We start from the raw sequence: 22,772 nt of genomic DNA on the forward strand, positions 1-22,772 counted from the left end.
GGTGTAATAGTGGGGATTGGGCCTGTTGCTCTGCTCATGGCCTGGGCCTATATCCTGCTGTCATGTTCAGGACCTTGCCGCAAGGGTGGGGGGCATGCTTGTGGACTACAGGAAAAGGAGGACCGAGCACGCCCCCATTCTCATCGACAGGGCTGTAGTGGAGCAGGTTGAGAGCTTCCAGTTCCTTGGTGTCCACATCAACAACAAACTAGAATGGTCCAAACATACCAAGACGGTCATGAAGAGGGGAAGACAAAGCCTAAAAAAAGGCCCTAAAAATTGTCCAAGACCCTAGCCACCCCAGTCATAGACTGTTTTCTCTACTACCGCATGGCAAGTGGTACCGGAGTGCCAAGTCTAGGACCAAAAGGCTTATCACCAGTTTTTACCCCCAAGCCATAAGACTCCTGAACAGGTAATCAAATGGCTGCCCGGACTATTTTACACTGCTGCTGTTACTCTCGGTTTATCATATATGCATAGTCACTTTAACTATACATTAATGTACATACTACCTCAATTGGGCTGACCAACCAGTGCTCCCGCACATTGGCAAACCGGGCTGTCTGCATTATGTCCCGCCACCCACCACCCACCAACCCCTCTTTTACGCTACTGCAACTCTCTGTTCATCATATATGCATAGTCACTTTAACCATATCTCCATCTACATACTACCTTAATCAGCCTGACTAACCGGTGTCTGTATGTAGTCTCGCTACTGTATATAGCCTCGCTACTGTATATAGCCTCGTTATTGTTATAGCCTCGTTACTGTTACAGCCTCGCTATACTGTCTTTTACTGTTGTTTGTTTTTCTTTACTTACCTATTGTTCACCTCACACCTTTTTTGCACTATTGGTTAGAGCCTGTAAGTAAGCCTTTCATTGTAAGGTCTATAACTGTTGTATTTGGCACACGTGACAAATAAACTTTGATTTAATTTGGGGTGGGCCGAAGGGGCCTAGGCATAGGTCTCTCTCTCTTTATCTCTCTTTCTGTTCTGTCTATCTCTCGCTAACTCTCCCTACCTCCTCTCTCTCTCTCTCTCATGCTCCCTCTCTCTTTTTCTTGCTCTCTCTCTCTCTCTCTGTCTCTATTTCTCTTGCTCTCTCTCTCTGTCACTCTCTTTCGCTCCCGCTCCCGCTCTCTCTCTCACTGACTCAGACTAGATGATAATGTACAGACATACTGTATAGTCTTAATAAGCAGGGGGGGGGGGGAATGAGACGAAGACACACAGTAAACATTTTCTATGTTGGTTTGTCTCTTCAGTAGTGGGGTTGACATTAACCAGCCCCTATCCCTGGACTCTGTCCCCGGCCTCAGGGCACCCCTGATGGAGCCAGGGTAGGGGCATGCTGAGACAGAGAGGGGTCAGGAGGGCCTGGTGGGGGGCCTGGACGAGGCCTGGAGAGGGGCAGTGACGGGGCTAATGGTCTGTAGATCCACATAGCTGAAGGCTGTTCTGTGGTCAGGACAGATCCTATGTTGATAGCTGTCTCCCCTAGATCTGTGTGTGTGTGTGTGTGTGTGTGTGTGTGTGTGTGTGTGTGTGTGTGTGTGTGTGTGTGTGTGTGTGTGTGTGTGTGTGTGTGTGTGTGTGTGTGTGTGTGTGTGTGTGTGTGTGTTTGCGTGTGTGCGTGTGTTTGCTTGCTTGCATGCATGCGTGCATTCCATTGTCCTGCTGTCTGTTGTGAGTAAGAAAGCAGAGGGCTGTGTAGATATATCAGGAGGTATATGGAAAACTATATAGGGTTCATTTTATTTTCTAATTAATGTCTATTTTTAGAAGCATGTGAGGAAGGGTACAGAGTTCACAGTAGAAGGTGAAATAATTTTCAACAGCACACTGGGCCTCTCTGTTCAACAGTTTGTTATCTAATCTTTTTTTCCCCTGCAGGATTTTCAAAAAGCCCACCACACCTGGGAATTACGGCTTCCAAACTCCTCCACGCCACTGCATACCGATCCTACTCCTACTCCTTATCCCTGTCTCAGCACCTCATCAGTCCCACCATGACCCGACCCAACGCCAGACAGGTCCCTAATGTCCCCCACCCCCCACACACCCACCCCACCTCCTCACACTCTGCCTCACCCCCTCTCCCCTGACAGAAGACAGAGCGCTATCTCGCCGTCGCGCCAGAAGAGCCGGGGCCTTCAAAAAACATCTCCCAGTGGAGGGAGCACAATGAGATTGTGAACAGATGAACAACACCTTGAGAGAGAGAGAGAGACACAGAGAGACAGAGAGAGAGAGACACAGAGATAAAGAGAGACAGAGACACAGATACAGAGAGACAGAAGCAGAGACAGAGGGTAACAGAGACAGAGAGGGAAACAAAGACAGAGAGGGAAGCAGAGACATAGACAGAGAGAGGGAAGCAGAGACAGAGAGAAGCAGAGACAGAGACAGAGAGAGGAAAGCAGAGACAGAGAGAGGGAAGCAGAGACAGAGACAGAGAGAATCTGAGACAGAGAGAAGCAGAGACAGAGACAGAGAGAAGCAGAGACAGAGACAGAGTTAGGGAAGCAGAGACAGAGACGGAGAGAGGGAAGCAGAGACAGAGAGAGGGAGAAGCAGAGACAGAGACAGAAAGAAGCAGAGACAGAGACAGAGAGAGGGAAGCAGAGACAGAGACAGAGAGAGGGAAGCAGAGACAGAGACGGGGAGAGGGAAACAGAGACAGAGAGAGGGAGAATCATAAACAGAGACAGAAAGAAGCAGAGACAGAGACAGAGAGAGGGAAGCAGAGACAGAGAGAGGGAAGCAGAGACAGAGAGAGGGAGAAGCAGAGACAGAGACAGAAAGAAGCAGAGACAGAGAGAGGGAAGCAGAGACAGAGAGAGGGAGAAGCAGAGACAGAGACAGAAAGAAGCAGAGACAGAGAGAGGGAAGCAGAGACAGAGAGAGGGAAGCAGGGACAGAGAGAGGGAGAAGCAGAGACAGAGACAGAAAGAAGCAGAGACAGAGGCAGAAAGAAGCAGAGACAGAGAGAGGGAAGCAGAGACAGAGAGAGGGAAGCAGAGACAGAGAGAGGGAAGCAGAGACAGAGACGGAGAGAGGGAAGCAGAGACAGAGACAGAGAGAGGGAAGCAGAGACAGAGACGGGGAGAGGGAAGCAGAGACAGAGAGAGGGAGAATCATAAACAGAGACAGAAAGAAGCAGAGACAGAGAGAGGGAAGCAGAGACAGAGAGAGGGAAGCAGAGACAGAAAGAGGGAGAAGTAGAGACAGAGACAGAAAGAAGCAGAGACAGAGACAGAAAGAAGCAGAGACAGAGAGAGGGAAGCAGAGACAGAGAGAGGGAAGCAGAGACAGAGAAAGAGAAAAAGAGGGAGAAAGACCACCACCCTCCTCTTTTCTCCTTGTCCGTAACCTCCTGCCATGCTGTCTCCTGCCGCAAAATATGACACTTCTAAGAGGAGAAATGGAGTGACGACACCTATGACAGACTAAAAGGTTTTAGATAAGGGAGAGGAAGTAGAGAGATAAGAAGAAAGGCCCTGAACATGTGTTTTGTTCTGTGGGGATATCTGTTGGGATCAGGCTGTTACTACCTTCAATAGCTGGTGATGAGAGAACAAAAACCTTGAAGGTAAACGTGTATCAGCGTAACTGTTCTGACAAGGTAAAGTTATTACATCTTCGTAAAGGCTGATCCATAGTTTTGTTGTATTTCTACTAATACAAAACGGATAGGCGGGACATTCGTGTCCTACTTGGGCAAAAAAAAGGGAAAATGTGGCGCGGCAAATTCAAAAATGATATAAAAATCAAACTTTCATTAAATCACACATGTAAGATACTCAATTAAAGCTACACTCGTTGTGAATCCAGCCAACATGTCAGATTTAAAAAAAAGCTTTTCGTCGAAAGCATAAGAAGCTATTATCTGATGATAGCACAACCAGTAAACATATTTCAACTCTGCAGGCGCTACACAAAACGCAGAAATAAAATATAAAACATGCATTAACTTTGACGAGCTTCTTTTGTTGGCAATCCAATTTGTCCCATAAACATCGCAATTGGTCCTTTTGTTCGATTAATTCCGTCCATATATATCCAAATGTCAATTTATAAAGCGCATTTGATCCAGAAAAAAAACAGCTTCCAAAAAACGCAACGTCACTACAAAATATTTCAAAACTTGCCTATAAACTTTGCCAAAATATTTCAAACTACTTTTGTAATACAACGATCAAATTGAATACGGGTCTATCTGTGTTCAATACAGGAAGACAACAAACCAACGCTACTTTTCACGTCTTGCGCAACTCTCAACAGTGTTACCCAGTTCCTGGTTGGCCTACTTCTTCATTGCACAAATGAATAACCTCAACCAAATTCTAAAGACTGGTGACATCCAGTGGAAGCGGTAGGAACTGAAAACCAGTTCCTAAGAAATATTGTTTGCCAACGAGAACTCACTGAACAGACAGAGACCTAAAATAAAATACTTTTGAACGGTTAGTCCTCAGGGTTTTTTGCCTGCTACATAAGTTCTGTTATACTCACAGACATGATTCAAACAGTTTTAGAAACTTCAGTGTTTTCTATCCAAATATACTAATAATATGCATATCTTATATTCTTGGCATGAGTAGCAGGAAGTTGAAATTGGGCACGCTATTTATCCAAAAGTGAAAATGCTGCCCCCTATCCCCAAGAAATGCTGCCCCCTACCCCGCCGAATACCTCTAATCAATCTTCAGTTAACATGGAGGCCACTGTTCACAGTCATCATTTATTTTCTTTCTCCAGCATTGATGAACGGAGGTTTGAGAGCTAGCTATTGTGTTGAGTCCTTTGGTCCTTGTGTGAAAAGTGGAGCACTCCAACATAAAAGTTAACACTCTCTAATCCTCTCTGACTTTGTGGAATAAATTACTTTGAAACTCACTATTGGTTAATAAGACATGCCCCGAGAATATAAAAGCATGTCAGTCTCTCTCTCCTCTCTCTCTCTTTCCCTCTCTCTCTCTCTATTTCTCTCTCTCCCCCTCGCGCCACTCTCTCTCCTCTCTCTGTCTGTCTCCCTGCCTCTTTCCCTTGCTCTCTCTTTCTTGCGCTCTCTCTCTCTCTTTTTTCTCTCTCTGTTTCTCACTCTTGCTCACTCTTTCCCTTTCTAAGTCTTCCGTCTTGTTTTGGGAATTGTAAGTCATTTATTTTTGTTCTTAAATTATCTTTCATTATACTCTAATGGTTTTCTCATTTGAAAACTCGTGTGCATAACCACACGTGGATAATAAAACTTTTGGAATATGAAAGAGATGAACATGAGTGAGCAAGGTCAAATATAATGGGTTCCAATTAGGAAGAAAGGAGATATGATTATAGCGCATTTGTTCTCTTCAAAGTTTCCCTCTAAATCTAAACAGAGCAGAGCAGATAGTTCTGCCCTCATTAAGCTGAAATAAAGGCTTGTCAAAAGTCCGATTGAAACTCATTTTCTTTATGTTTGCTCTTCTAAATGTAGATTTCTAATTGCGACTTAAAAATAAAATGAATATGAATCCAATACATATTGTCTCACTATTTTGTGCATGTTAATATGGAGTTGGTTCCCCCTTAGCTACATGTTTTTGATGTAAAGTATGAGCCAAAGATTCATATATATTTGAATACCTCTTGTTTATCAGGTTTGAACACATCTCTGGTGAAAAACATCAATGAATATTCAAATATGTGAGATTAGAACGGATTACACGTAATTATGTCTCTCGTTTAGACTGTGCTATTGGTTAATCACCATCTGTAGGGACTTTTCCATCTTGTTTATGTCCCGTTTCTGCCAATTCAGAAAGATTAAACATGCACCATATGATTTAAAACATCCATTCCCTCTTTAGTACTTATCCCGTGTGAAATGAATAGATTATAAAAGTATGTCCACTTTTGAGATGAGGTTTAAGAGAGGAAACAGAACAGACCGACAGATGACTGAAAGCAGCGTGTGTCCACAGCCTGTTAGTTAAAATGCACTACATGGCCAAAAGTATGTGGACACCCTTTCAAATTAGTGGATTCAGCTATTTCAGCCAGACCCGTTGCTGACAGGTGTATAGAATTGAGCACACAGCCATGCAATCTCCATAGACAAACATTGGCAGGAGAATAGCCTGTACTGAAGAGCTCAGTGACTTTCAACGTGGCACCGTCATAGAATGTCACTTTTGCAACAAGTCACTTCATCAAATTTCTGCCCTGCTAGAGCTGCCCCGGTCAACTGTAAGTGCTGTTATTGTGAAGTGGAAACGTCTAGGAACAACAATGGCTCGGCCGCAAAAAAATTTCCCTCAACAAGAAAAAATTTCACTGAGACAATTTTGGGTCTGCTGAGCGCAAACTTGAATGTTGTGAAAATTCTGTGCTTCTTCCGGCACGCATTTACTGTGAACACTGAGGCAGTACCCGCTTTAAGTTAGTTTTAACAGTGGCTATTGTGGCTATTTGATCATAATGTAGAAAAAACAACGAGGAAAATGCATCCCATAACGTTTTAACATGGGAATACAGTAGCAGCCAATGTGCGGTGTTCAATGTAATGTAGGCCGACATTCTGAGACTTTAAAAAAAACTATGCTGGGCTTGACATTAACCTGTTTATTCACTTGTCCTTCAGACAAGGAGGTGACTGAAAATGTTGTTGTGTTGTTTGATGCAAGAAACCACTTTACAAAACAAAACGCATCATTATTCCCATACTTAAAGAAAATCAGACAAATTATGCTACCCTCTGCCTGTTGGCTACTTAGCTTATTCAAGCCTGTCTCAAAATACAACACTGTCCCTTTAAGACAAAAAAAAAGCTCTTTACCTGACTCACTTTCCAAAGATGTCTAGAAATGCACACATTTTGTGCTCTTGTAGGAAGCAATCACTCCCGCATTGCTGACTACAAATGATCTATAACTTGACTAATCAAAAAGTCCAAAGTAAAGGGCAATGTTGAGAGTGTTAATTAACTAAGGGAGGGAAATCTAGAAAGTTAAGTGAAGTTCAATCTCGTGCTTCTCTGCGCTCTGTGAAGTGGTAGGCCACACAGGCTCACAGAACAGGACTGCCGAGTGCTGAAGAGCATAGCGTGTAAAAATCGCCTGTTCTCAGTTGCAACACTCACTATCCACTTCCAAACTGCCTCTGGAAGGAATGTCAGCACAATGACTGTTTGTCGGGAGTTTAATGAAATGGGTTTCCATGGTCGAACAGCCGCATACAAGCCTAAGATCACCATGCGCAACGCCAAGTGTCGGCTTGTGTGGTGTAAAGCTCGCTGCCATTGGACTCTGGAGCAGTGGAAAAGCGTTCCCTGAAGTGATGAATGATGCTTCACCATCTGGCAGTCAGACAGATGAATCTGGGTTTGACGGATGCCAGATGAACGCTACCTGCTTCAATGCATAGTGCCAACTAAGGCCCCTTTGTTCCAGTGGAGGGAAATCTTAACGCTACAGCATACAATGATATTCTAGATGATTAGTGCTTCCAACTTTGTGGCAACAGTTTGGGGAAGGCCCTTTCCTGTTTCAGCATGTCAATACCCCCGTGCACAAAGCGAGGACCTTACAGAAATGGTTGGTTGAGATTGGTGTGGAAGAACTTGACTGGCCTGCACAGAGCCCTGACCTCAACCCCATCGAACACCTTTGGGATGAACTGGAATGTCGACTTTGAGCCAGGCCTAATCGCCCAACATCAGTGCCCAACCTCACAAATCCTCCTGTGGCTGAATGGAAGCAAGACCCCGCAGCAATGTTCCAACATCTAGTGGAAAGCCTTCCCAGGAGAGTGGAGGCTGTTATAGCAGCTAAGGGGGGACCAACTCCATATTAATGCCCATGATTTTGGAATGAGATGTTCGGCCATGTAATGTACGTCATCATTGTATTGCCTAAGTAGACATTTCTCACCACCCCTGCTAAACATAGTAAACACATATTTCCCATGACTTCTCTGTGGTGGTTGTCAAAGCGTAGAACTCCACTGAAGTGCAATGAACGTTGTGTCCAACTGAAAAGTGTGATTCTCCAGAACCCTGGTGCAGCAGGTAGCCTAGTGGTTAGAGCATTGAAAAGTTGCAGGATCGAATCCCCGAGCTGACAAGGTACAAATCTGCCGTTCTGCCCCTAAATAAGGCAGTTACCCCCCTAGGCCGTCATTGAAAATTAGAATTTGTTCTTAACTGACTTGCCTAGTTAAATAAAGGTACAATAAAAAATAAAAATAGTACAACTGCATCTGGAGTTTCATTCTGAGTCTTCCTTCCTGCAGATTACAACATGTCCTCACCGTGCATCAGTCACTAGAATGAACGCATCCCCAGAGGGGGGCGTGTAAAATCAAGAGAAATGGAGAATGTGAAAACAACTTTAACGTATCCTATGAAACGGGTGACACTTTACAGAGTAAAATATGAATTGAAGTTATCTAACGACCACTGACCACACGATGAACGTACATCAGGACTACTGTAGATGTTATCATATCAGCCATTCCCTTCGCTGTGATTGGATGTTGTACGTGTATGTCTATACCCAAGTCATAGAAAATCAACCACATGAGACAGACCGTACATTTCTCATTTTTCGGTTTATTGTTGGCATTATGGTGTGTTTGTGTGTAAGACTGTGTGTATGTGTGTATGTTAGATTTTACACTGCATGTGTACAACACCTTTCATTATTTGGCCACTTTTTGATTTGTTCTTTTTAATTGACCCTTTTTTGGTTACAATAACACAGAATTACCATGGAATTCAATCTAAATTATTACCACTTTTATTTATAGACATGAATTTCAACTTTCAATATCCAAATGTGAAAAAATTAAATAATCAAACCGGATGAAAACTTGGTTTCACGTGAAAGATAAGGCCATTCTGTTTTCATGGTAAGAACGCCGCCAACCTGTAAGATCCTCCCAAGCCTTCTACAGCACTTTAAGCAGCGTATGGACCTCTGTCTACACACAATAGGAAACCCACCGAATAGATAGCATACCTTCAGAAAAAGTATATATTGATAGATTTATATATAGATTTATATTCATGTTGAAGCTTTTTAAAAGAGTACAGTTAACACTTCTCACACATTATATAAACTACTGAACAGCTTAGAATTCAAAGGCGAAGCCCATCACTGTCCAGACTCACTATGTTGTGAAAAAAGCAAAAGCAGAACTTAAAAAAAAATAATAATCACAATCTTTCCTTATAAAGTTGAAGTACTGTAGATCTGAGGAGAAGACACCTGACCACACAAACTGAATAGAAAAACAGTCAAGTCTAAAACAGTGGTATTGCATGTAAAATGCACAAAGATCTCCTGTACAACTGGCTTCTGCTGTGAGTATAAACATCTAAAGGGCTCAGTGACGTCGACGTTCCGTTTCCTGTCTTTTTTTGTTGTTCTTTTTTCTTTTTTCTTTTTTCTCTTCTTCTTAAAAGATGTACATCAGTGCTGTAAACAGGCACACACAGATCAGAGAGGAGAGATCCTCGTCCTCCTCCATCTCCTCCCTCGTCCTCCGTCCTCGTCCTCCTCCTCCTCCCTCATTCTCCTCCCCCTCTATTAGTTCTGTTTTCAACTCTGTCTCAGTCCTGCTGAGAGCGGTGGGGTCCTCGTGTAGAGCTGTCTGCCTGTCCGTCTCCCAACCGTGTCTCTCTGTCCGTCCCCACCACTTCCAACCCCTCCAGAGTCCCATAGATAGTAATATCCAAGGCCGGCAGTGTTCCAATAGAATTCCGGAGGGAATGTTGTCCACAGAGTTCTGTGTTCCGTAGGAGGAATGTCAGTCAGACGTGGTACAGCTAAGGAAATGGAACTTGATGCTCTATTTAGTTTTTGTCGTTTTGACTGATTGCGCAAAGTCATGCGGTCTCTGGTATGTCCACGCGAAAGGAGCTAGCAAACCCTTTTCCTCGCTGCAAGCAGAGAACACATGCTGATTAGGGGTCAAGTTTGTCTGCGAGAGAGAATGGATTACAGACAGTGCATCTACAGCAACCTTCATTTATTTACTCAGTGTTGTAAAGACAGTCAATGAAACAAGGTGAGGACGACTAGGAAGCCCTTTCATTCCTTCTCTTGTAGAATCATTTCAATCCGCTCAGTGAAATCACTCATGGATAATGCGTGGGAATATGGGTCTGCGTCTCTGAATATATTGCACACCCAATTTATTTAGGATAGCAAGAATGAGTCTTAACTCAAAATGGGCCATGGCCGACATAGGAACAAATGGAGTTACCCCCCCACCCCCCCCCCCCCACCCCATGACAGCTTAACAATCCCCCAGCTAGCAGCAGCTCTATGGCATCTCTGTTTGATCAGGGTAATGACCGACCCGGTATCCCAGGCCCTGCCTGGGCCGCCGTCTCTGGCTACAAGGGGCTCTGTGTGTCCGGATGACTTTATCAGATTAGGGAAAAACACAACCTCTTAGTGTCACGAGACTATCCCCCCTATGCCCACCTGTTATCCCCTTACCAGACCCCCTAACAGACATCCTCTAAACAAGGAATGTCTTGTGGTGATTAACTCTACGACCTTGTTAAGTCGATGAGACAGAGAGGAGGAGGAGGAGGAGGAGGAGGGGGTTTAGACAGAGAGGAAGGTGCCATCTTTATCTTTATGGAGTCTCTACCTCATCTGTATTCATCAGAGGTAGTGCTTTGATACAAATATAAATGCTGGTATGACTGTCAAATGTTTTCCCTTTTGCCGCATGCCGCGGCTGTGTATTGCGGTAGTAGGTGAGACAGCGTGACTCCAGCAGTTTCAACATTTTGAGCGTGCTGTGTCGAGAGATGAAAGAAACGGGGAACACTTAAGGCGGCGCTTGACAAAATTATAATTAAGCATTATCACCAAATTGCAGTGATGAGTATGCTTCTCTTTCTGCCCTTTCAAAAGGGAGTTTCGAAACCGAAATTCCTTATGGAAATATGCCTCTTCTTCCATCTGCTTTCCTCAATTATCTAAAACGGTTTTAATCCTAGGAGCTAGAGTAAAACCATCAGATGAATACGAACGAGAGGGTAATCTCTTAGCCTCTATTCTTTTAAACAGATTAAAAAACACTCATTTTTTCCCCCATTCCCTTTCTGAACGAGGGAAGTAGCTTGTACACGAACACATCCATCTCCCCATAATGAGACAGAGCTGTACACCACGTCAACGTCTCAGCGATGTCACAGCTCTCTTATGGATCCCAAACTGTACTCGAATTGATCATGGCACATTTATTTCAGAAAGGCACATAGATGGGGCTGCTGGTGGTGGAAGGAGGGAGTGACATTGATATGGAAGACTGTGTCGGAGGATGAGATCGCCACAGATAGAGAGAGTGATAATGAGGATGTGTGAAAGAGGAAGAGAGCGAATTAGTTCAAGTCTGACAACGGGGTGGGGGGGGGGGGGGGGGGTGAATTAGATGGGTCAGTGGACTTGAAAGAATTTCATAGCACTTTGAGCCAATGGGGGAACAATGCGAATTGGTATTTTTTTTGTTGATTTTGTATTGTTCAAGTCAATGGTCAGATCAGGGTCGGCTGGTTGAGAGAGTGGAGCAGGGCGGGTTAGCTACAGAGCTGCCGTGCAAATCGGATACTCACTCAAATAGGCGGGTTTGTAAGGCGCTCGCGTGCTAGACAGAAGCGCCTCAAACTCTTTCCTCTCTAGCGCGGCTTGGTTGGCGTGGGTGGCATGGTGGTGGCTGAAGTGGAGGTGGTTTTTGTGGTGGTTTTGGTAGTGGTTTTGGTAGAGGTGGCTGAGGGGCGTCTCTTTGCCAAAGGTGGAGAATGACTTATCGCCCGTTTGATCTTGGCTTTCAAATACCTCAGTGTCGGGCACGGAGTCCATGCCTGGCACGTGCAGGTTGCTGCGGTAGTCTGCCGCCTGGCGCCCGTCGGAGGGCACGAAGGAGGGCATCCAGCAGCGGTCGGAGTGGCCTAGAGCCTTGCACTCCTCTGTGCAGTTAGAGAAGAGATCAGCGCCTGGGAAGTGAGGGAGGAGAGACGAAGAGGGGGGAAGGAGGGAGAGTAGAGAGATAGGGGTCATAAAGGGGTCACATTCATATTCAAACAAGGTAAAAAAGGAAGCAGGAGAAACAAGCACACACACACACACACAGAAACACAAGCTGCTGTGTGTGTGCGCGCATGCGGGTGTAGACTCAGATCTCTTATTCCTCGTCACATGGTTCTCTCCTTCACCATATGAGATCAAAGCCAGCCCCCCGTCTAATGAAACAGCAGTGCACGTGGTGAGAGATAAACTCTCAGCCTCGCTGCACAGAAAAAACACCCTAGGAAGCCCAGCATGCACAGGGAAAGGTCAGAAGGTCTTTCTACCCCCGTCTTTCTACCGACACACTAGAGAGAGTCAAGCAAAAACAGCCCTTTGGGAAAAACCAACCAGGGCTTCTAACATACACAGTAAAGTTGTACATGCAATACACCATACTTCAAGTCCTAAGAGGGACGCGTATTCATGTATTATGCACGATGTGTGTTGTATTTTGTATTTGTTTTAATTGCCATTTGGAGATAGAGAAACAGGCTAAATTCATTGAATCATTGGCTGAGGGCGGAGGTTGAGAGGTCAGTAAAGGGTTAGTGTTTTCATGTCCCTCTGTGGTCGTCTCTCTCTCTCTCTCTCTCTCTCTCTCTCTCTCTCTGTGATCTCTCAGCAGGTCTGCCTGTTCCCGCTGAGTGAGAGACGTGTTTATAACCATTAACACCACACTACTACACTCTCAGAGCTTATTGTGACCAAGGTATTGGATCATGGAAACCACGGGCTCAAAATGATTGGATTACCTTGGTTATTCACATCCTTTCAAACTGGCCATGCAATTACATCCATTGAATGATTGCAAGATCAACAACTGTTGAAATAAACCCGAGTTCATCAGCATTCTGTCAAAGGGGAAGTTCATTCTGAGGTTATTCTTCATGAATGTGAGCCCGTGAATAACGAATCAAATCAATGTATGATTCAATTCGGATAGATATTTTGGGATTAAGCAAAACCAGGGTTTTTCCAAACTTAATCTGTATCAGTCGTAGTCCATGGTTTAGTCTACGTTTTTAAGTCAAACATACTGTAAGTCCTTTGTTGTGTGTGTCAGAGTAAAACCCAAACTGCTCACCAACAGTATCCTCAGTTAATCCTATGATATAGACTGATTAGGCTTCAGACTGCTGTGTGTGTGTGTGTGTGTGTGTGTGTGTGTGTGTGTGTGTGTGTGTGTGTGTGTGTGTGTGTGTGTGTGTGTGTGTGTGTGTGTGTGTGTGTGTGTGTGTGTGTGTGTGTGTGTGTGTGTGTGTGTGTGTGTGTCTGTTCGCGTGTGTGTGCGTGCGTGCGTTTCCACGGGTCAGCATAGGGAGAATTTGCTGTTACAAAGAGGATTAATTTGGCTCGGGCGTCGTTAACCTCTTGGGGAAACCGCCGAGGTTCCTAACGAGAGAGTTTGTTATTAAATATTAACAAACAACCATAAATAAACCATCACGTTGAGTGTCAGCACAGAAAGTTAAGTTTGTTCTATGGCATTATGTATCTACTAATGGAGACTCTATAGGCAATAGATCAATAAGTGGCTTCGGTGACACTTTATCTGGACAGTCCATCTGTAGATGCTCTACAGACTATCAGTAACACTTCAAATAACTATCTACTAACCCTGACCTTAACCCTTATCCTAATCCTAACCCTAAACGTAACCATAACCCTTATTCTAAACCTAACCCTATTCCTAACCTTAGCCGGCAGTTGCTTATCAACAGATAGTTTGTTGTTAGTATGATAACCTGTAGAGAATCTACAGAGGGACTATCCAGACTCTCTAAATAGTGTGGCCGCGTTTTCTACCATACATTTACCCCTCATTTCAACAAGTGATACCTGCACTTCTTTAGATATTCACCAAAGCAATGTAACAATAACCTCTGACCCTGGATACTGAACATATTTCCATATCCAACAATCACACGTCGAGGCTTTTGAATATGAATTTCTTTAGCATTTTAAATAGGGCCCGTGCCCTGGCATTTAGAGTCTGGAGAAGTGATAAGGCACACACACACACACACACTCCGGGGGAAACGTCTCCGCTACAAAGCCAGATCAAGACTTTTTGATATTTCTTGACATTTTCGGAAATTAGATGTTCCCTGAGGCACATTAGGTGTATCTTCAGAAGAAAGAAACTAGGAAAGGAAAAACACCGCTGTGTATCGAATTGACCTGTCCTCATAAAGCTGAAGGTTTATTAAAAGATGTGAATGAATATCCACATTATTTCTGGGCCGTAGTACTTTAACGATTTTACCGATCAAACATGAGAAAAGAATTACAGCCCCAGTCGAAGGCTATATAGTACATCAGTCTGACTTTAATATGCACTGAAAGCACTGTGTCAACACGTCTCTCCCTTACTCAGAGAGGGAGAGAGCGAGAGAGAGAGAGAGAGAGAGAGAGAGAGAGAGAGAGAGAGAGAGAGAGAGAGAGAGAGAGAGAGAGAGAGAGAAATTAAGATTGTTCAAGGGAGAGAGACTGTCTGTAAATGCACTGACCCCTACTTTATTGTGTATGTCTGTATCTTCTGATTGTGCATGGCTCTCGAGCAGGGCAAACAGCAGTCTTGATAATAACCTTCATTTGGTAATTGGTATGCAGAGGTCTGAAAATGAATTACTGATCAGCGAGCTGTTACCACAGCGATAACGTGAACCGCAGGCCTAAGGAGGAATTCGCCACGGCAACTGGGGGAATGGGGAGGGGGAAAGATGGAGAGGGGGATAGTGAGGTGGGAAGGAATGCCAATTCCAAAGTTCCAAAACAGTATGGTGACAATGTATCCATAATAACAGTCTATATAAGATAGGCTATGTCATCTCTGAGACCAGAATAGTACTCCACTTAGTCCATATCAACAAACCTTTATTCACCTAAATGATCACCATTTTCAATGACAATCACAGTGCTACAGTTGCCCTATGGTTCACCCTGTCCTCATTAAATTTGGGAATGTTCCATGGAAAATAAACATGTAATTAAGAAAAACCATGAGGTTTTGACATGTCGGCAAACTCGATTATCACTTATCAAACAAGCGGGTGATTTCCAAGTGTTGTGCAAGCAGACGATGCTAAGCCACGCTATCAATTATCCTAATCAAACAAAGACTAAATGCACAGCAATGAATCTCTTTAAAGACATTAAGCTCTGCGATAATTCCATAACAAAGCAACAGTAGCCTATTGCCATACAAGGATACTCAAAGTCAAAAGCAAAGACAGCAATGTCCACTCGGTAGCACGCCATGGAGTCAACACTTAGCATTGGGAGTCTGGTCAAGCCCAACATTAAGTAAAGAAGGGTTCTATGAATAAGGAAGTATAGCTCCTGTAGTCTCTGTATCGAAGAAGCTAATACTAGCCTGTAGCGTCTAATATGGCTAAAACGTATGTAGACATCAACCACCTAAACAAATGCCTTTTGGTTGAACATCAAAAGGTGTTCAATCTGAGAAGTGACTTTGCAGAGAAGTCCAAGCTAACCAGATACAGCTTTAAAAGAAGAGTAGGCTCAATTAAACAGGATGCTTCCTTAAAAACGTCTGTGTATATCCACAGGCTTACAATAGTGCCGTTATTATTTCTAGACATGGCTCGTTTCGCATGATGTGGGTTCACCCTCTGGGCTGACCATGTTGCTATCCAAAAAACCATAGGCATTGACACACACACACACACACGCGCGCGCGGCTGGACCAAAGCAATCCCACGGATTAATGAAGAGATAACGGAATTCATAGCTGAGAAGACCAATTGTAAAAACCCGGTATGTGATCCTTTAGGTAGAGCAGATAAAAGCTGACGGGCAATCAGGAATGCGGGTCGGTGCGGTGGTAGGGGCCTAGGGCGGGCGGCAGCACCTAGCGCAGTCAATTAATGAATCGTTTGTTTGTCTGCGCCCGCAACTTATTTGGTCCCGTTCCCACACCACACCGCACCGCTCAATGACAAGCCAACCGGTCCTCGTTATGAATTCCGTCACGTTTCCGTCATGTGGTCCCTAGCAGCGGGCCCACCCTCATTAACGACCTTGCATTTTTACTAACAACAGGCTTAAATTCAGCAGCACGTCATTATCTCAAAACATTAACGAGATTGAGCTACAGCCAGGAGAGCGAATTCACGTTCACAGGACGACTAAAATGTACAAAAAACAGCCCACTATTATAGTTATCTAAACCAGAAGAGTTAGAAAAACACAATATTTCATAAATCCTAGGCACATTTTCAATATCTGAGATGGGGAGAATGAGTATGACACGACTAGTCTGGAACTCTGAAAGCAGCCGATATTCGCGCAGCTCATAATGAGTCGCTTACATTTCAGCACCACAATGGGAAGAGAGCAGTGGTGTTAACAGAGAAACGGCAGCCCCGGGAGCTGGATGACGAAAGAGCAACAAGCCGCACAACCAGCCAAGAACTAACAAGGGGACGGTGGTGGATGAACTTACCGGTAGAGTGACCTCGATTGGTGGCGTCATGGTCACTGTCGCCCTGTTCGCTGTCACCGTGACCACTGTCTTTCGAGCTAACGAGATCCGCTTCTTGGAAAGCCGAACTGGGCACAGAATAGGGGAAGAAGAAAGAACATTGAAGTGTATTGAAGATAGTGGTAGGCCTCATTTATTTTGAAACGTATGTAAAAAATAATACAAATAAAAAGTTGTCAAAAAAATAGCGCAATGTCAATATCACAATCTTCATCGTCATCATAATTCATTATCCTGCACTTCATTATCATCATACTTGTTGGGAGTGTATTGCCGGGTGGACAGCGCCAGAATGGAAACCATTCCTAGGTATTGAGTCTTGGTGGCATGCTTTTGTGGTTGGTAGAGTCCCTCCCCTCTGGCATTGAATGGCCACTCTAAACAACACTCTCAATCACATCACTCGCAGGGCACCAGGCATGCGTGCTAGTGCTCCTTACCTGTTCACACGCCGAGGTCTGTCCACCAGGTAACTGAGTTCCGCTCGCTGATGTTTGGTCTGAAAGAGATAGGCGGGACATTCCTGTATTTGGGGCGTGGTGGTATTTGATCATCAAAACAGGATGTTCATGAGAACACAAAGTAACAACAATTACACCTGGTAAAGGGAAAGGGGGATACCTAGTCAATTGTTCAACAGAATGTATTCAACTGAAATGCGTCTTCCGCATTTAGCCCAACCCCTCGGAATCAGAGAGGAATATATTATATCTTATTGATATTTGATGTTAGATTTGAAGTGATGTTCTCATCTAGGCCTATATTTTGAGAGGTGCCATTTTAGGCCTCCTACCCGAGAGCACAGATAGAAGATATACCTACTGCCAGGGAGAAAATTAAGTGGTGCACCTATTCAGGCTGGCGCAACTATAGACGGATCTTTGTTTTAGTGCGACTCAGCACGATCGTGACTGGTGTGCGTAATGTGTGTGTTCTCACAGGGGACATGGTCATTGCGCAGACAACAGAAACACACACACACACACCAGCCTTCAAGGCACCCATATATTAGCCTCATTTATGCTTATCTTATTCCAAACCCAGCCTACTTCAAAATCACTTCTGAGCAGAACATAAACATGCAATCATTACTATTGCATTGATAATCTATCTCCCGCAGGACTGCCAACCGCAACATGTCAGCAACTAGCAATCATGTTCGGTTGAATTGCCGATCCGGAAATTAATGGCAGGATATGCAGGATTATGTATTATGGAAAATAACAAACATATTTGTAGAGGACTCTGTTTAAACAAGGGGGTGATGCAACATACAGGAAGTTATCGTCATTTTTAGGGATGCTTAATTAAATAAATTCCCTGGCAATGCGTAATGTATCTTATTTTTTATTACATTTTATCTACCTACTAATAGCAGCAGTGAGAATGTTTTTAAACAAGCATATGTTTGCGGTTATCTCAATCTATATGCAATATACTGATAGCAATTACATGCTGTGGGTTTTGGGGGTTCGAAGGTATGAGAGGACTCTTACCTCGCTTGATAAAATGCTGCCGTTTGATATGATGTCAGGTTGCTGGTCAGTGTACCCTGTCACTATGGCCCCGCACGGGTTGTGTTCGGTGTCTGTGCTCCTAGATGGGCTACACGGCTTTAGGAACATGAGGTCGGTTTTGGCAGACTCCGGAGTCAGACATACCTGGTAGCAATAGTTCTGGTTTTGGTGGTGAGAGCCGAAGCTCCCGGACTCTTCCACTGGCACCTGAGCTGTACCGGCCCCGGTGACGTTGGCGCTCTGCACCAGCATGATATCAGACTTGCTGAGCTTTTTCTTGCGGGCTCGCGCATGCCTGCTGCAGCATGTGGCGCACCCGAGGCAACAATCACTGGTGAGGCACGTGTAGATATTTAGCTTTTTGTCCTTCTGGCAGCGCACTGCCAGCACGATCATAGCCAGGAGGAAGATGAAGGAGACAGAGCCCAGGGCGATGATGAGGATGAGGGTGAGGTCCAGAGTGGTCTCCTTGGACTTGGCGGTGCCCCTCTCCCGGTGGTCCTCCACCACGCTGTCCACCAGCACCACGAACACACTGGCGGTGGAGGAGAGGGGTGGCTGGCCGTGGTCCCTCACCTCTATCAACAGGTCATACATCTGGTTGGGGTCCCGCTTGGTTGAGACGCGCCGGGCAGTGCGCAGCTCTCCTGTCCTCCAGTCCATACGGAACATGCCGTTCTCGTTTCCCCTCTGGATGCTGTAGGAGAGCCGTGCGTTCTCGCCGTCATCTGCGTCCATGGCGACGATACGGGTCACCAGGTAGCCAGGCTCTGCGGAGCGGGGCAGCGGCTCTCTCGCAGTGCCATTTTTACCCAGAGGAGCAATGACTGAGGGAGGGTTGTCATTCTGGTCTACGATGATCACTTTGACCGTGGCGTTCGAGGAGAGCTCGGGGCTACCTGCATCTTTCGCCTTAACCATGAAAGTGAAGTCTTTAAGCTGCTCGTAATCGAATGATCTGAGTGCGTAAAGGTAGCCCGTTTCCTCATTGATTGACACATATGTTTTCACAGACATACCCTGAATATCACAATCCATTATGGAGTAACTAATTAGAGCATTCTGTCCAACGTCTGGGTCCAGAGCGGTCACAGCGTGGATATAAGCACCTGGCACATTGTTTTCAGTCACATACACATCATATATGGGCTGCGTAAACGTTGGCGCATTGTCATTTTCATCCGAGACTTGCACTTTGATTGATTTACTGGTTGCGAGGGAAGGGGTCCCTGTATCCTTGGCAACTACAGTCACTGAATAAGAGTCAGCATTCTCCCTATTTAGAGGTCCGTCTGTTACAATGGTGAAATAGTTCCTGAAGGAGGGTTTGAGTTTGAACGGGACATCGCCGAGGATTTCAACATGAATCTTTCCGTTTTCCTCGGCATCTTTGTCCGTCACGCTCAGCAGGGCTATAACGGTTCCTGGGGCTGCCCTCTCGCTCACCGACTCAGTCACGGTGCTAAAGGTGATCTCAGGAGCATTATCATTTACGTCTGTCACTTTCACCAGAACTTTACAGTGTGCAGCCACGGCATTGGGCCCAAGATCTTTCGCCTGAACGAATATTTGATATAAACTGCTCTCCTCAAAATCCACCTCGCCGCACACCTCGATGCGTCCAGTGCGCGCATCTATGGCGAACAGATCCTTGACGCGGCTGGATATGTGGTTGCTGAATGAATATACTATCTCCCCGTTCTGCCCCTCGTCCAAGTCGGTGGCGTTCAGTTGGATAACGAGGGTCCCCACCGGTGCGTTCTCCTGAAGGCTCACCGAATACACCGGCTGGTCAAACACGGGCACGTTGTCGTTAGAATCCAGCACTTTGACCACCAGCAGAGCAGTGCCTGTCCGTGGAGGCTGCCCCCCGTCCACCGCAGTTAGCACGTACCTGTGGGCCGCCTGCTGCTCCCTGTCCAGCGGCTTCTCCAGCACCAGCTCTGCGAATTTGTTCCCGTCGGTCTGCGTCTGCACATCCAGGTAGAAGTAGTTATTGGTGGTGATGTCGTATGTGCGCAGCGCATTGGAGCCCACGTCCGGATCGAATGCACTCTCAAGAGGGAACCGGGTACCGGGGGTAGCGCTCTCTGAAATCTCCACGGTGATGTCGGTCTCGGGGAAGCTGGGCGGATTGTCATTTATATCCACGACCTCTATCTCCACGCGGAACAGCTCGAGTGGGTTCTCCAGAAACACTTCAAGGTGTAATAGGCAGCTGGCACTCTGCTTACAGATCTGCTCCCGGTCAATTCTTTCGTTGACGAACAGAATCCCGTTCTCCATGTTCACTTCCAGGTACGGCGTCCGCGAGCTAGGCACCACCTGGAAGCGCCGCGAGGCGATTTTGGTCATGTCCAGTCCAAGGTCCTCGGCGATATTCCCCACGAAGGTGCCGTGATCCGCCTCCTCCGGCACAGAGTAGCGTATCTGCGAGACCACTCCATTCGTAATACACAGAAGAAGGAATAGCACAATCATCGCCAAAGAACAAGTGTACTTTGGAAAAAATCTTATCCTTGTTTATTTAACGCGTCAATTCCCATCACCATTAGTCCAAGGAAAGTCCCCAAAATGTATAAGGATTTGGGAGGAAAAAACGTGTATTTTAGTAGTCCCGTCAACCGTGGACCATCTTGTTTGTGATGGTTAATGCAGGTCTGATTACACCCAAAAGCCTGTCTTCACTGCCAAATCAACAAGCTCTGGGCTACTTCAGATGCGTCCGTTTATGGCAGCAGTGCACATTCCAATGATGTGGAGTGCTATTTAAGTGATGAGGAGATTCCTCTAAATGCATATATCAATTTTAAAACATCATAATCCGTACCATGCACGTAATCGATGGATTTTGTCATGAGCTTTTTCTAATTATGCCTATTCTCAAACAGCCACTGACTTTCTCTCTCTCTCTCTCTCTCAGTGATATCTGCTCCCTATAGCGCACACACTGCTGCGGTCTCCTCTCCGACAACTGAATGCTGTTCACTCAACTATTCGCTTTTTCCGCAGCGCACCTACTCTACCAGCCAACGGGATCTTCGGGCACCAGCAGAGCTCACTCCTCATTGGACGTTTGGGACGTCTGTTAACAGTGGACAGCGCTCTATGTGATGTGACGCTCCCCGCCTAGTTTCTGGTTCGAGCTGAATACTTAACGAGGAAGATACATTTGAAAGAGGGGAGGAAGTTGGGGTTTTATTGTTTTTAACAAAACCACAACGCACCATTTCTTGTTTTGTAGGAAAACGGAACACAGTAATTAATAATTAGATGATTGTCATTGATTGATGTGTAGACTATTTGTTTGAGGATAATGCATGGAAATTCGAGATGAATAGGCCAGATATCCGTCAATCACGTATATTCTGATGAGGTTTGTACGCACCACAGTGTGAGTATTCCTCATGCAGCCAACAGCCTACTCATTTTAAACTGCGCTCACACTAAACAGGGATACTTGTTTGCAATATTTCTGAGCCTCTATCGACACAAGGTGTAAACCACAGACCTTACGCGTCCCCTAGCGGCCAAGAGAGAAACATCAAATACAGTTCACCGGTTCAAATCTCGCCTAGTATGACATAGGTTACACATATCTTATTTTCCTTTTTGTGTGTTGTTTCCTTTGTTAGGACGTGCTGATAAAGCTGGTTGAAAAAAATCCCACATCACCGGAGCTGTCCGTGACGTCAGACAGTACCAAAACGCACATTCACAGGCAAGACATACAAAGAAAGTGATTCATACACAAGACAAATATATTGTAACTTAAGTGGATTCTGGCCTGGAATAGTGCACATGCTTTATCTAAAGTGTAGTGCATTATTAGATGATCAATGTAGGAATTCTATTGCAATCTAATCTAATCTAATGTCTAATGAAAAAAAAGAACAAGGCCGTATTGATGCTAATGTTATAGAGTATGTACACTGGCCTGGATGGACTGAATGGAGTGCTATGTCTGAGATCTAACTTTAGAGTGCCCATTGTGGTGAGTGGTACACTGATGACACATCACATATTGTCAGGCATTGGTTACTATTCTGGATGTACTTTTACTTCTAATGGAATAAAATGGACTCATCCCAATACACCTTACACAACAGCCCTTTCCTGTGTGTTTTTATTTGCTATCACTGATTTGAAAGGACTTGATAGATTGCTGGCAGTCTATGGGGGTCTCTCTCTCTCTCTCCCCCCCCCTCTCTCTCTCTCCCCCTCTCTCTCTCTCCCCCTCTCTCTCTCTCTCCCTCTCTCTCTCTCTCTCTCTGTTATAAAGCCCTCATAAATATGTCATATAAAAGTATTCCTTGCCTGGTCCTCAGAGGTCTGTGTTTCTAAGGATTGTACTGGAAAACAGCTAATGATGTGGTCAGTGTTTGGAGTGGGGTAAATTTGCCCCTGGACACTGATCTGAGCTCATTTTTGTATTTCTCCCTCCTATGTTTTAAGGTTAGGAATGTGGCAGGGTAAGCTGATCATAGATCTGTGCCTGTGGGCACAGATCTATGATCAGAGCCAAGTGTTCAGTGGGCATGGACTGATGAACACAGGTGATAAGAGGGGGGACCCTGTTTAGGCTGCCAGAGACCAAGAGCTCCCCCTAGTGAGCAACAACGCCACTACACCCTTTCTCCCCCTTTTGCACTACTTCCTCTTATCCTCG

At 45.2% G+C, this 22,772-nt stretch overlaps 1 protein-coding gene across 3 annotated transcripts; it reads right to left on the reverse strand.

Moving 5' to 3' along the window:
- Window positions 1–8,581: 8,581 nt before the first annotated feature.
- LOC110505016 (protocadherin-10-like) lies at window positions 8,582–21,084 on the reverse strand. Of its 3 annotated transcripts, XM_036970004.1 has the most exons (6): window positions 18,083–20,626; window positions 17,027–17,085; window positions 16,548–16,654; window positions 11,790–12,006; window positions 11,626–11,726; window positions 8,582–9,933 (listed from the first exon to the last, which is right to left on the reverse strand). In XM_036970004.1, the coding sequence occupies exons 1-6, from the start codon at window positions 20,582–20,584 to the stop codon at window positions 9,914–9,916; spliced, it is 3,006 nt and encodes a 1,001-aa protein (XP_036825899.1). In that variant the 5' UTR covers window positions 20,585–20,626; the 3' UTR covers window positions 8,582–9,913. The 3 variants fall into 3 exon arrangements, with proteins under 3 accessions (XP_036825899.1, XP_036825898.1, XP_036825897.1); XM_036970003.1 differs by lacking the exon at window positions 11,626–11,726 and having other exon boundaries at window positions 11,849–12,006; window positions 18,248–21,084; XM_036970002.1 differs by lacking the exon at window positions 11,626–11,726 and having other exon boundaries at window positions 11,849–12,006; window positions 18,083–21,084.
- Window positions 21,085–22,772: the final 1,688 nt, after the last annotated feature.

Source organism: Oncorhynchus mykiss, chromosome 31, assembly GCF_013265735.2.
Source record: "Oncorhynchus mykiss isolate Arlee chromosome 31, USDA_OmykA_1.1, whole genome shotgun sequence".
Classification (NCBI taxonomy): Eukaryota; Metazoa; Chordata; class Actinopteri; order Salmoniformes; family Salmonidae; genus Oncorhynchus; species Oncorhynchus mykiss.